This window comes from Vicugna pacos, chromosome 15 (assembly GCF_048564905.1).
Source record: "Vicugna pacos chromosome 15, VicPac4, whole genome shotgun sequence".
NCBI classification, from domain to species: Eukaryota; Metazoa; Chordata; class Mammalia; order Artiodactyla; family Camelidae; genus Vicugna; species Vicugna pacos.
In genome coordinates, this window is record NC_133001.1 from 43,693,068 (window position 1) to 43,706,504 (window position 13,437).

A 13,437-nucleotide genomic window follows, 5' to 3' on the forward strand; every position below is an offset into this window, starting at 1 on the left:
AAGGAAGAGCTCGGCTCCTCCCAGTCTCTATAACCACCGTGGCGCCCCGCACGCGGTCAGAATCCGTTCAATAAACCTTCCCGGACGGATGAAGTTCCGCTTCCGCAGGCAGGTTTTCACTGTAGGCGTGAGCGCCGGACGCGCGACCCAGAGCAGGGTCGGACCTCCCCGACGCGCATGCTCCGCAGGAGAGGCAGAAAGCGGAAGGGCGGGGGAGTGGCCTGGCTCCGCGGACCGCCGGCTGGTTCTCCCTGCAGCCCCGCGCGGGTGGCGGGGGCGCGCGAGCGCTCGTTCGCGCGGCCGGCTGCGTACAGTAGTGACGGCCGCGCGGGAGTGGTCACATGACCGTAGCGGCTGCCTGTACAGTAAGGACCCAATATGGCAGCGGCGGTAGCAGTGGCAACGGCAGCAGGAGGACCGGCCGCCCCATAGACCCCCCCCCCGCGCACCACCCCCGCCGCTTCCTCTGTTTGGGTGCTCCTCCGGCCTGACTTCCCCTTTCTCCCACCTTTCCCGGCACCGCGGGAAAAACAGCGCAGGGCAGAGCAGGCAGGGAAGGCGGCCGGAGCCCGGACACGGGAGCCTCCCAGTCAGTTCAAGACCCGACATGAGGGAAAAGGGCCGTAGGAAGAAGGGCAGGACCTGGGCGGAGGCCGCCAAGACGGTAAGGGGGAGGGGGGCGAAGGGGAAGACCGGGAGGATTTCGTTCCCTCTCGCCCGCCGGTCGCAGGGGAAGGGAGGTCAGTGGCCCTGCGACCCGGCTGAGGGGACACAAAACCGCGCGGCGAGGGCGGCGGTTAGTGTCGGCTTGTGGTCCCTGTGGGAATGGAGGCGCTCAGCGGAAGAGGGTCGCCGCGGGGCTGTGGCTTCTCCCTGCGTCTGCGACGAGTCCTCTTGGTGTTTTGAAGCTGCCTCTTGGGGTCACGATGCTCTCACCCCCGCTCTGTGGTAGCCCCCGCCCCGGCATGGGGAAGTGTGTTGTGCTTGCACAGTAACCGGTTCTTCTCCCTTGTGCGGCTCAAGAGCCCCCACTGGATGCAGATAGGAGAAGGCTTGTGCGTGCACCCAGCCCCGGAAAGAAGAGGGGAGCGCTGGAGCTGGGTAGAATTGACCCGCTATAGCGGACATGCCGCCTGACCCCGGGCCCCCTGCTTGTCTGGGCTCCCGGATCCGACCGCAGGTCACGAGGCTCTTGCTTTATATTTGCTGTTGGAGCTGAAAGTGCAGAAGGTGTTTAGAAACGAAGTAACAGGTGGGACTTGTAGAATTTTTTTTTCTGTTTCCGTAGAGACCTACTCTGAACAAGGCAGCAATGCATGGTGGGACCTGTAGTTTACCCGGCCTTGACTTTTCCGCAGCTAAAGTGATGGTGGCTTCACGAAACTAAGTAATTAGTGGATAAAACCACTTTTTTTCCTTTTAAATTTATTACAACGAAATTTAGAGGTCAATTTTTAAAAAGTGGAGTTTTGAGAATGAGTAACAACTTTTATTATATAAAAAAACTTAAAAGCGCCTGTGTATGTAGAAATGAAACGTTTGGAGAAAGTCAAGTTCATTCCATCTTTGAGAGTGCAGCAGAAGAGTAATAGGACATAAAACAGCAGCATTTTAGTGTTGGGCACTGAGAAGGTGTGGAGGCATTATCTCTAATGGTGAATCATGTCAGTAATACTTGTAGAACGTGGAGAGGTCTTTTAAACGAACCTTTATTATATTTTGTATTTTTTTTTAAAGGAAGTTTTCTGATTAGGAAAGTAATGTTCACTGTGGGAAAATTTTGAAAATTATAGAAGCATATAAAGAAGAAAATAAAAAATCATGTAGTTCACCCCTCAGAGCTCTGTTAACATTTTGGTGTATTACCATCCAGCCTTTAAAATTATTTCTCCAAATCTGGGTCCTGCTGTTTATTCAGTCTTGTGCATTTTTTTGGTAAACTTTATGTTTTGAGGGGTTGATGAGTCTTGAACTTGTATGCCTGTTTTAGTTGGAAATGTGGAAAAGTTAGTGAATAAATAAAAGCACATTTTATTTGTTGAGTGTTTTCACTTACAACATATCTTCATAACTGACTGCTGGTCGTTTCCCTCTGAAGAAAAAACTCTAGAAATAATTTTTTTGGTGGTGAGGAAATTGGTCCTTCGCAAAAGACTGTTTTACTTTGTTCTACTTGATCATTACTACCTCAAGACTTCCTTTATTAAAAGAAGGATGGTAAATTTTATTTATAGGTAAGCAGATCCCAACCATAGTTATGTTAATTTTAAGTCTCTAGAATCTTGAATGCTTTTTGAATTATCTCTTTGGATAAAATAGTCCTATAATTGGGAGATTGTGACAAATAGGAAATATTTGCATCTACTGTTTAGATTTTCCTTTAATAAATTAGCATTTTTGCTCATTTATAATAAACATTTCATGCCCTAGCTAGTTAAAAGATGGAAAAGACTAGCTTAATCAATAGAGTTCTGAGTGAGTTCTTGAAAGGATTAGTATAATAGTGGCTTGATATTTTTGATTTTGACAAATGTATAAAGTCTCAGTCTAAATAATAATGAATTTTAGAAAGAATGGTGACACTAAAACTTTTTTCTTTTTTTAATAGCCAAAATCTAGAAAACACTACTCTTTTTAGCTAGTTTTGTCATCTGTGAAGTGAGGACTTAAACTAAACCTCAGTGTTCAAAAGATTTCTGTTTGTAGGAGAAATAAGTAGAAGTAAATATGAGAGAAATAGACAAAAGTAAGTCTTTAATATTTTCAGGCTACAAAATGAGGTAAAAAAATTAGTGATTTGACAAATGGAAGTAACTTTGACCTAAATTAGGAAACTATATATTTATAAGATCAAGAGGACCAGGAGAAGTAAGTCTTAAAACTTATTTCATAGGCATTAAGGTCAAATATTCTAGGAATAGCATTCCAGAAAGAAAAAATTAAAATTTTTTATGAATTCAGGCAACATCTGCTTTTATTTCATTGTGTTTTTGATACATTGTAGACCAATCCTGTTTTAGGGAGCATTATTAAAATGGGGTTTTATTCCTAGCCAATAATATAACAACAGATAGATAAAATTATTCAATCAATTATATGTGTGTATATATACATACTTGGGGTGTGTGTGAGTATGTGAGAGCTACCTAGTTTGATACAAGGTTGCTGTGAACAATCTGATAAAATAAGATTCATAATTATTATGTAATTGTAAAATTATATTAAAAGGCTGATTAAATGTGTAGACTAGTTCCAATAACTAAGGACACCGGGCAGAAAAATGAAGTTGAGCTCCAAATGAACTTGAATGCTCATTTCACCACACAGGATTGTGTCCCTTCTGATCTTATATTTGTCTCATGTAAATAAACTAGTTATGACACAACATTGTAAAATGATTATAAATCAATAAAAAATGTTAAAAAAAGGTAAAGACTCCTGAATATTTTCAATAAAATATGATCTGATTCAAAAAATAAATAAATAAACTAGTTATAAAAAGTATTATTCAAGTATTTTGTTAACGGTCTTACATGTTTTAAATTTTAATAATGGCAGTGATGGTACTGATGAAGTGTTTTGGATGAGAGATCTGTAGTATAATGTTTGGTGCAAATTTAAAAATTTAAAATTTGAATTTAAATTAAAAAATTTGTAGTAAGCCAGAGATACTGAGAACCATTCCATTGAATCTAGAACTATGTTCAAAGTTATGCTCATTAAAAAAAAAAAAAGATGTATCATGTAAATATTTGGTGACATCCCTGAGGAATTTAGCAGTTTTTGCAAAGCAGAACTTTCAAAATAGTATAATCTTGTTGATAGTGTTTTCTTTTTTTTTTCTTTCCCTTGTCACCTGCCACAACTAGGGGAACATTCAGAGGGAAAAATGTCCTTTCAGGACAAGTTTGTTGTGATTGTAGATGGAAGCAACAGAGAGGCAGACCTTAAGAGATTGCACTAGAGGTACCTTTGGGTGTTTTTGGAGAGTAAAGAGGTCACAGTATGAGAAGTGAAGTTATGTGTGTTAGAGATGAGGCCCATAGTGAACTGTAGCATCAGTCCGTAGCATGTGATTTATAGACTGAAGAAAAAGTGTTTTTTTTTTTTAGATGCTATCTATGTAGACTTCACTGAGCGATTTATATAACTTTGGATGTACATAGATTTTTATTTATGTCTTTTACCTAAAGTCATTTACGTTAGGGAATAAGATGGAAGATAGGAGATTTCTTTTAAAGGAGTAACACAGGCTAATTATAATTACTTTTATGTAGGAAGTATTGAAAATGGAAAAGAATTACTTAAAAGTAAAATAATAAAGTATATGATTATGTAAAATAAGTGATTAGAAAGGTAAAATAATGATTAGAAAGAAAAACATCTTAAAATACAGTTTGGAAATTTTCAGTGCTCTTAATCTTTACCATGAATAATTTTTTTCTTAAAAAGTAAGACTAGAATTCTAGCCAGGCCTGGTTATGTCTCCTTGGGTATATATTGACCAGGCCAGAGTCCTTTCAAGTTTGTATTTGTATTATATTTGTAGTTGTGTTAGAATCTCCAGAAGAGAGTGTATATCTTGGAAAAACATATTAAAGAAATCTATTGTTCTTGTAATACTGTTTTATAGAAAGTAAAACTGGACAAAATCTTTTTAGTTTGTGGAATACAGAAAAAATAGAGTAAGATTGTAAAGAGTATGGGTTAAAAACTGAGAAACTGCCCTGACCCATAATTTTCAAAACAATAATTGCATATTTACATTATTTTAAATTTCAACTTTATCGAGGTATAATTGACATAAAATTCTAAGGTATTTGATACTTTTCTGAAATTGCTCTCTGCAAGTGTATTTGTGCTATATGATTTGATGTAACATTCTTTGCTTGAGAGATCTTCCTTCTTGCTATAGTATTGAAGTAAAGTTCCCTGTGTTTTGCTCTTGAATTTTGTGTTATATTTTCAGTTCATCCTTCTGCCTTGTTTTTTCGTTCCTGTCTTGAAAGCCCACAAACAAACTAAGGAAAAGGAAGGGAAAAAAATCTTTTTGAACACGTAAGTTAAAAATTTCTGTGAAGGGTGTGGCTGCTGCTACATCTCCTAGAATTATGACAGGAGCTGAGAAAATGACGTCAGATTTGCAGAAGTCCTTGCTGTTTCCTCATCCACAGAATCTATCTACTCTTAAAAGGCTGTGCGATTTTGCTTTCGGTGAAAGGATATTATGTTTTCACTTCGGAAGCTGTCTGAAAGGAGGCAGTGTGTGGCAGATGTAACTACAGGGAACTGATCAATTAGGTTTAAAACGTGCTGTCTTTGTCCTTCTTACAAAAGACCTCTGAATGCCCCTCTAGTTCTGTATTCTTTCATTCCATATCTCATAGAGGCCATCCTCATAGTTTTTAGTATTGTAGTATTGTGCAATTTAGTATCTTTAGTTAAGTTTGATTTACTATGTTTTTAGTGTTTTAAAGGTTATTGAATGTACTTATTTTTAGAACTCTTTAGACATGACTTAAAAACAATATTACTTTAAATTGAGTTTCTGTTACAGTCATATAGGATCATTATTTTAAAAAAGTCAAAGTTTGTAGAGAGTTAAATCTTGGATGAGTCACTATACTGAAAATAGGGATTAAGGGAAAGTCTGCATATGCAAATATTGAAAATAATTTAGTTACCGTACTGAAATTAACTATAGTTGATAGCTTGAATGTAGCTTTCTGGACTTTCAACCCTGTATATGGAAATATGCATAAACATGTATACCTGTCTATATTCTGTATACAGTTCTTGAATTTGCATTCTTTCTGAATGTCATGGATGCTTTTTAATGCCGTTACATATGTAACTGCTTCATTCTGTTTAATGATTTCTTATTATTCCACTTTTTGGATGTACATCATTTGAAATAGTCATTTATAGTTTTTTTCCCCTCTTGTAACAAATACCTCAGTATATACATTTAGGCATATGTGTATGTGTGCATGTATATTGTGTGTATGTGCATTTGTGTGAATGGAATAGTTAAGATACAGAGTTTGTGAACTTGTTTGTACGAATTTATATTCCCCACCAAAAACTTGAGAGCTTCACTTTTTTCCCCACTTTTCTCTGTAATCCAAGAAACATATCAGTCTTTACTCTGTCATTTTGATATATTAACAAAGCATTTATTTTGTTGTTCTGTTTAGTAGAAATGTTCTATATCTGTGCTATCTAGTACACTAGCCACTAGTCACATGTGGCCATTGAGCACTTGAAATGTGGCTAATGTGACTAGGGAACTGAATTTTATTTAATTTTAATTAACTTAAGCTTAAATAGCCACATTTGTTTTGATTGAACAGTGCAGGTATAAGGTAACTTCCTATGCTTATTGCTTATTTGTGTATTTTTCAATAAACTTGTCTGTTCAGCTCTTTTGCCTTTTTTCCCTTTCTTCCTGGTCTTTTTTAATACTAATTTCTAAGGGTGCTTTGTAGATTAAAGAAACTGGCCCTTTGTCGTATGTGTCGCAGATCTGTTGCCCATTTTTGGCTTTTGACTTGATTTATGCAGTTTTTTTTTCCCTGCCCAAATATTTTGTATGTTAATGTTAAGTAAATTTCTCAGTCTTTACCTTTTGTGCTTTTCTAAAAGGTTTTAAGTCCTATTAAGAAAAACTTTGTCCACTCAAAGATTATAAATTGAGTGCTTTTAAAAAATGTTTAGCCGTGAAGGCATATCTCCCCTAAAGAAAATACATATTTTGTTGTGGACAAGTAGGAGGAAATTCAGTTTTTATTATATCAGACTGTGCTCCTTGAAGGCAGAGACTTTAAATGTTTCTACCTGCAGAGCTTAACTCACTTTCTTGCAGATGCGAACTAAATCTTTTTTGTTGTTGTTCACCTTTTTAAATTAGAGATAACAGAAGACACTCAAGAGAGCACTTTTAGGAGAGCACAGTATGAGTAAAGTTAACCAACTATAGTAAGTATTGTTTGCCTGGAAAGCTGATTATCTCTCTCTTGTTTGTGAAAGAAAGTTACTCCAAGACACACCAAGGTATTTGCCTCCCAACACCCTTTTGAATTACATTTGGACATAGGAAAGTTTCTGTGGTAATTCTTCTGACCTTGCTTGACAAAACTGAAATTGGTTAATGGTAAATACATGTGTACTTAGTACTGAACATCAAGGGACATTGTGAACCTTATTAATTATAGTATCTTCTCAGTAATTTGATCCATCTTTTAGTATTAGTTATGTTGTGAAAGACTTTTCATTTGAACATTCTCTGACTACTGACATTAAGCAGTTGATGCTACGTTTAGAATGGACTTTCATTGGAATTTATAGCCTGGGATGGCCCAAATCATCTTGAATCTTTAACCCACTGATGTCTGAATTATTCAGTAGTTGGGTTAGCCATATTTAGTTTCAAATAAAGTGCTTAATGGTGTTAGTGACTTATTCTAAGTGGTAACATAAAATTTTAAGTTTATTGCTATTGGCTTATAGTGATTAGTTTCCTACCTGATTTGAGGGTTCTGGCAAATTTTCTAAGTTTAAGTGGATGGATTAGATTTTGGATTAGTTTAGTGGATGGATGAAATCGATTAATATGTTAGGAAAGGTTTTCTCCTTTATATTTTTTATATGTATGTTTGTGTGTGAGGTCGGAGGGTAGAGAGAGAAGGTTTAAAAAAGAAATGGATTATAAGATAAAGATAATAGAACACTTCATATATATCATTAATTACCTGTGAAAGACATAATGAGGAAAATAGGACTATTTTTAATAGCAACTTGAGAATAATCTTAATCTGGACTGATTCTGTGTCTTAAAAATTTATTGAATTTATTATATCAGCTTGGACAAGTTATTTAAACCAGTGCTGAAACATTCATGTGTAAAAGAATCATCTGGGGAGCTTGTTAAATGTAGATTTTTATTCACTAGGTCTGCAAGGTAGTCAGATTCTACATTTATAACGTTTGCAGGGGACACTGGTGTGTTGGCCTAAGGACCACATTTGGAGTTGGAGGGATTTACACTATCTACATGTATTCAATTTCCCCAACTTTAAAATAGACATAATAATAGAATTTACGATTTGAGGTCTTAGGTGATTAGGCTGAAATGTGTGAAAAGTTCTTTGTACAATGCCTAGTATTTTGTAAGCTCTGTTTGTTAGTGTTACTGAAAAATTAATAAATACTAATCATTTTATATTTCTGAATGGGAAAACTATTGTAAAGATGTTATTTCTTAGCAAACAGGTGCAGAGGTTTAAAACAGTTCTAATGAAAAGCCTTCTTGCCGCTTGTTTTCCAAGGTCAATGTGGAATCACACAGAGTTAAACTAGCTATGGACAAGTTTGGGAACCCACTCAAAGATCCGTCTCCTGCTTCAGGAGATTCTGCCCCAAATCCCACGCTTTTATACATCGTGAACTGCTGTGAAGAAGGCCATGTGGCAAGGAATGGCAGGCAGCCTCTAGGAGCTGAGTGACTTCTGGCCAAGAGCCAGCAAGAAAACAGAAAGGGACGGAAGCCTGCCAACAAGTAAGCTTGGAAAAGGATCCCAAGCCTCAGATGAGTTCACAGTCCCAGCTGTCACTTCAATTTCAGCTCAGTGAGACCCTAAGCAGAAGACTCTGTTAACTCATGCCCAGAATCCTGACACACAGAAAACTGTGAAATAACTTTGTGTTGTTTTCACTTAAGTTTCATAATAAAACATAATCGCAAAGTAAGTTTGTGTTGTTGAGGCTGTATAATAGCAAACCAATAGTAATACTAAAATTTGGTGGAAGGGGGAGTATGGCAAAGTTGGTCTCAGACATGGTTTTGCCTGGGTATTCAAGGATGATAGATTAAACATTTAGAGGTGAATATGGGTAAGGATATTCCAGGCAGAGGGAAGAGCTGAAAAGCGGGAAGGCTGAAAAATGCAGCGTATGTTTGATGCCTGGCTTTAACCTTTGAGTATTGTGTAGTGAAAGAGAAGGCCAGAAAAGGTAGGTTGGGGCCCAAATGTGGAGAGGTGTAGAAGTCGAGTTGATAAATATTTTTATTCTAGGAGCTGTAGAGGGTTTTTATGCAGAAAATAGAAATGTTTTCTGTGTTTGGGGCCATTTGTGGGATATATTGTAGAACTGGAGAGTCTAGCTATAGAGAGGTTATGAGGGGTAGAGTAGGGCTCTCTTGAATTAATGGTGAGAGGGGCTATACTTTGTGTGTGTGTATCATTCACATTTTTCTCATTCCATAGCTATTCTACGTACTCCTATCCCACTTACAAGTTTCCATCAGAAGCCATTAAGTTCTGCCAGTCTCCTGAAGTTTTCGCATATACAGGAGGTTCTGCAATGCTCTTCAAACACAACAAAATTGTAGGATTCTTGCCCCATTTGTTCTAGCTCATGTTGATTTTTACCCTTCTCTGAATTCCTATACCACCGTTCTTTCCGCACCACTCTCCTCTGTACCACTGGTCTACAGGTTTGTTCAAGTGGTAGTATCAATTGGAAATATGTGTTGTACAACTCCAGGGGGAACCATTCATATTGTATTTTATGTGAACGTTGTTTCCAGGAGTTGTGCACCACAGCGGCTCTGGGTTCCATGATGCTCTTTGTGAAAACACCATTAAATATTTGTGTTTTTTTAAGACAATTTTTCTAAATATTGTAGACAATTTTTTAGACAATATTTTTCTAACTACCCTCCTGTGAAATTTTATACCACATATATACTGTATATTTGTTTATGTACTTTATGTATATCTGCTTTATAAATAAAAAGTATAAATATTTTTCAGTACCCCTGCCATCAGTTTCAGCATCCTTGGGGGTGATTTCACTCATGAGAATGTATGTTATAAATGATCATTATTTGTAAAATACCATTATTAAGAACTTCTTGATAATAAAAATAAATGAGTTGATGCAGAAAAAAAATTTGTGAAAACATCATTAAACATTGATATATTTCTGATAAAAGTTAAGGACATTTTTGCTAGGAGGAAACCTAGTACAGATTTGTATTATAAAAGTCTTACCTTGAGAACAGATGAATGGGCAGCAAGAAGGGCAACTTTCCCGATCTTTGATTTAGTATTGGATTTGCTGCTTATGTGTTTCCCAGGTCTGTTTTCTAGCAGGCGAGAGGTAGCAAATGACAAAGGTTTAATAAAAATGCTTCCTATTAGCTCTGTGATTTTTTATAAACACCTATTTTCAGGTTGAAGAAGCTCTCTTTTATTTCTAGTTTGCTGAGAGTTTTTGTCATGAATGGATGTCAGATTTTGTCAAATGCTTTTTCTGAATCAGTTGATAAGATCATTTGCTTTACTTTTTAGACTCTTAATATGATGGATTACATTGGTTTTCAAATTTTGGATCAGCCTTTCATTCCTGGGAAAAATCTCACTTGGTTGTGGTGTATTACACTTTTTATACATTGCTGTATTTGTTGAGGACATTTACAGTTATGTTCATGAGGGATAATAATCTGTAGTTTTCTTGTACTGTCTGTGCCTGGCTTTGGTATTAAGGTAATGCTGACCTCATAAAAAAAGGAAGTCTTCCTTCCTATTCTATTAGTGATTACAGTCATTCCTCACTATCCATGGATTCAGTACAGTCTACCCTTGAACAATGCAGGCATTAAGGGCGTCAACCCTCTGTACAGTTGAAAATCCTTATGTAACTTGTAGGTGACTCTCCATATTAGCAGTTCCTCCGATCCATGATTCTGCACCCATGGATTCAACTACCCTTGAATTGTGAAGCACTGTAGTGTTTACTATTGAAAGAAATCTGTGTATAAGTGAACTTGTGCAGTTCAGACCTGTGTTCAAGGGTCAACTGTATTTTTGAATTCACCTGCTTGCTAAAATATACCTCTAACCCCAAAATCAATACTCAGGGCACTTTTGCAGTCATTCGTGAACATTTGCTGAGTGGCAAAACATTTGTCACCTGTTGCTGAGTTCTCTGCTGAAGATGAACAAGGTGATGCTCTGCCTTCTTGTTTCAGCTCAGAGTGAAAATGTGTCTTTTTTATGGTCTATTTAGTGCCATGATGTTTACATTTTTGTACTTTTTGTTGGTACTCTCACTATTTAAAATGGCTCCCAAGTGTAGTATTGAAGTGCTATCTAGTATTCTTAAATGCAAAGAAGCTGTGATGTGCCTTAGGGAGAAACCTGTGTTAGATAAACTTTGTTTAGGTATGAGTTACAGTGCTGTTGGCCATGAGTTCAATATTAGTAAGTCAAGAGTATGTGTTAAATAAGGTATCTTTAAACAGAAACACACATAAAAGCAAGGTTATGTATTGATCAGTTGATCAAAATATGACCAGTGGCTAGTGGGAACCTAACTCTGTATTTCACTCAGGAACAGTGGTTCAGTATTTGCTGGTTTAGTGTTCATGGTGGCTTTATAGAACATAGCTACTGTGAATAACGGGAGTGGACTGTATGTAGAACAGGTGTTATTTCTTTAAATGTTTAATAGAATTCACTAGTGGAACATTCTGGGTCTGGAGATTTCTTTTGTGGAAGCCTTTTAATTGTGAGGTCAATTTCTTGTGTAATTATAGAACTATTCAGATTATCTGTGTCTTCTTGGGTAACTTTTAGTAGTTTGTGGTTTTCCAGGAATTGATCCACTTCATTTAAGTTGTTGAATTTATGTCAGTAGAGTTGTTTGTAGTATTCCCTTATCATTTACTGAGTCTAGTGATCCGCAGAATCTCTTTTTATTGTTGATATTGGTAATTTGCCTTCCCTTTTTTCCTGTAAGAGGCTTATCAATTTTTTTGATCAATTGAAAGAACCAGCTTTTGGTTTCATTCATTTTTCTTTTTTTCTATTTTCAGTCTCACTGATATTTTTCTCTTATCTTTATTATTACTAGGGATCACTTTTTATTCTCCCCTCCCACCAGCCTCTGGTAACCACTGATCTACTTTCTGTATCTATGGATTTGCCTGTTCTGGGCTGTTCATATAAATGGAATCATAGAACATACAGTGTTTTGTGTCTGCCTTCTTTCATGTAACATAATGTTTTCAAAGTTCATCCATATTGTGGCATGTATCCTTTTTATGGCTGAATAATATTCCATCATATGAATACACCACCTTTTATATACTGTTTATCAGTTGATGGTTATTTGTTTTTGTTTTTGTTTTTCATATTTTGGCTATTGTGATTAATGCTGCCATGAATATTTCATATACAACTCTTTATTATCAGCGTGTTTAGTTCTTTTGGGTGTATATCTAGAAGTGGAATTGCTAAGCCATATGTTAACTCTGTGTTTAACTTTTTGAGGAATTACCAAACTGTTTGTCATATCAGCTGAACAATTTTACAGTACTGCCAGCAGTGTTTGAGGGTTCTAATTTCTCCTTGCCAACATATTTTTTTTTTAAATAATGATAACCATTCTAGGGGGTGTGAACTGATAGCTCATTGTGGTTTTGATTTGTGTTTTCCTAATGAATAATGATATCGAGCATTTTTTCATGTGCTTAATGGCTGTTTGTATATCTTTTTTTGGAGAAATGTCTATTCATGTCCTTCTTTAAATCCTGTTTTAAAATTGGGTTATCTGTCTTTTGTTGATTTCTTTTTTTTGTTGTTGATTTCTAAGAATTTCTTACTCTTCCTCTCTCCCTCTTTCCTTCCTTCCTTCCTTCCTTCCTTCCTTCCTTCCTTCCTTCCTTCCTTCCTTATTTTTGGAGGGGAGGTAATTAGGCTGGCTGGCTGGCTGGGTTATTAATTAATTAATTAATTGATTGATTAATTAATTAATGGAGATACTGGGGATTGAACCCAGAACCTTGTGCATGCTAAGCATGTGCTCTAGCACTGAGCTATACCCTCTCCCCTAAGAATTCTGTATATACTACATGCAAGTCCCTTATCAGATGCATCATTTGCAGATATTTCCTCAATTCTGTGAGTTGTTCTTTGACTTTCTTGATGTCTTTTGGCACACAGAGTTTTAAATTTTGAGTAAGGGTTTATTTTTATTCAATCATTAGATAATTTCTGTTTCTCTATTTTCATGTTTACTCACTCTTCTGTTACTGATTCATCCAGTGAGGTTTTTTTGTTTGTTTGTTTTGGTAATTTTTTCAGTTCTAAAATTTCTTTTTTTTTTTTTTTTTTTTCTTTATATCTTCTATGTCTTTGCTGAGACTTTGTATCTTTACCTTCATTTCAAGAGGCCTTACCCTTACTCGGAGTATCATTTTTATAATTGCTACTTTAAAGTCTTTGTGAAACATTCCCAGTATCAGTGTTACCTTGTTTGTGTCTTTATTTTCTTTTCCTAAGAAAGTTGAGATTTTCGTAGGTCTGTGAATACCAAAGTAAATTTAGATTATATTCTGGTCATTTTGAATATTGTGTAATTGACACTCAG

The 13,437-nt window shown here is 36.5% G+C and overlaps 1 protein-coding gene across 3 annotated transcripts in view; it reads left to right on the top strand.

Annotated features, from left to right (window-relative positions):
- Positions 1–297: 297 nt before the first annotated feature.
- The window catches only part of ASXL2 (ASXL transcriptional regulator 2), a 114,668-nt gene continuing 101,528 nt past the window's right edge, over positions 298–13,437 (top strand). For 2 of the 3 annotated variants that reach the window (XM_072938079.1, XM_072938080.1), the window contains exon 1: positions 299–664. In XM_072938079.1, coding sequence (XP_072794180.1) covers positions 608–664 — 57 coding nt within the window. In that variant the 5' untranslated portion in view covers positions 299–607. Of the gene's footprint in view, positions 665–13,437 lie in introns of all 3 variants that reach the window. The other variant, XM_015242131.3, reaches the window with a different exon arrangement.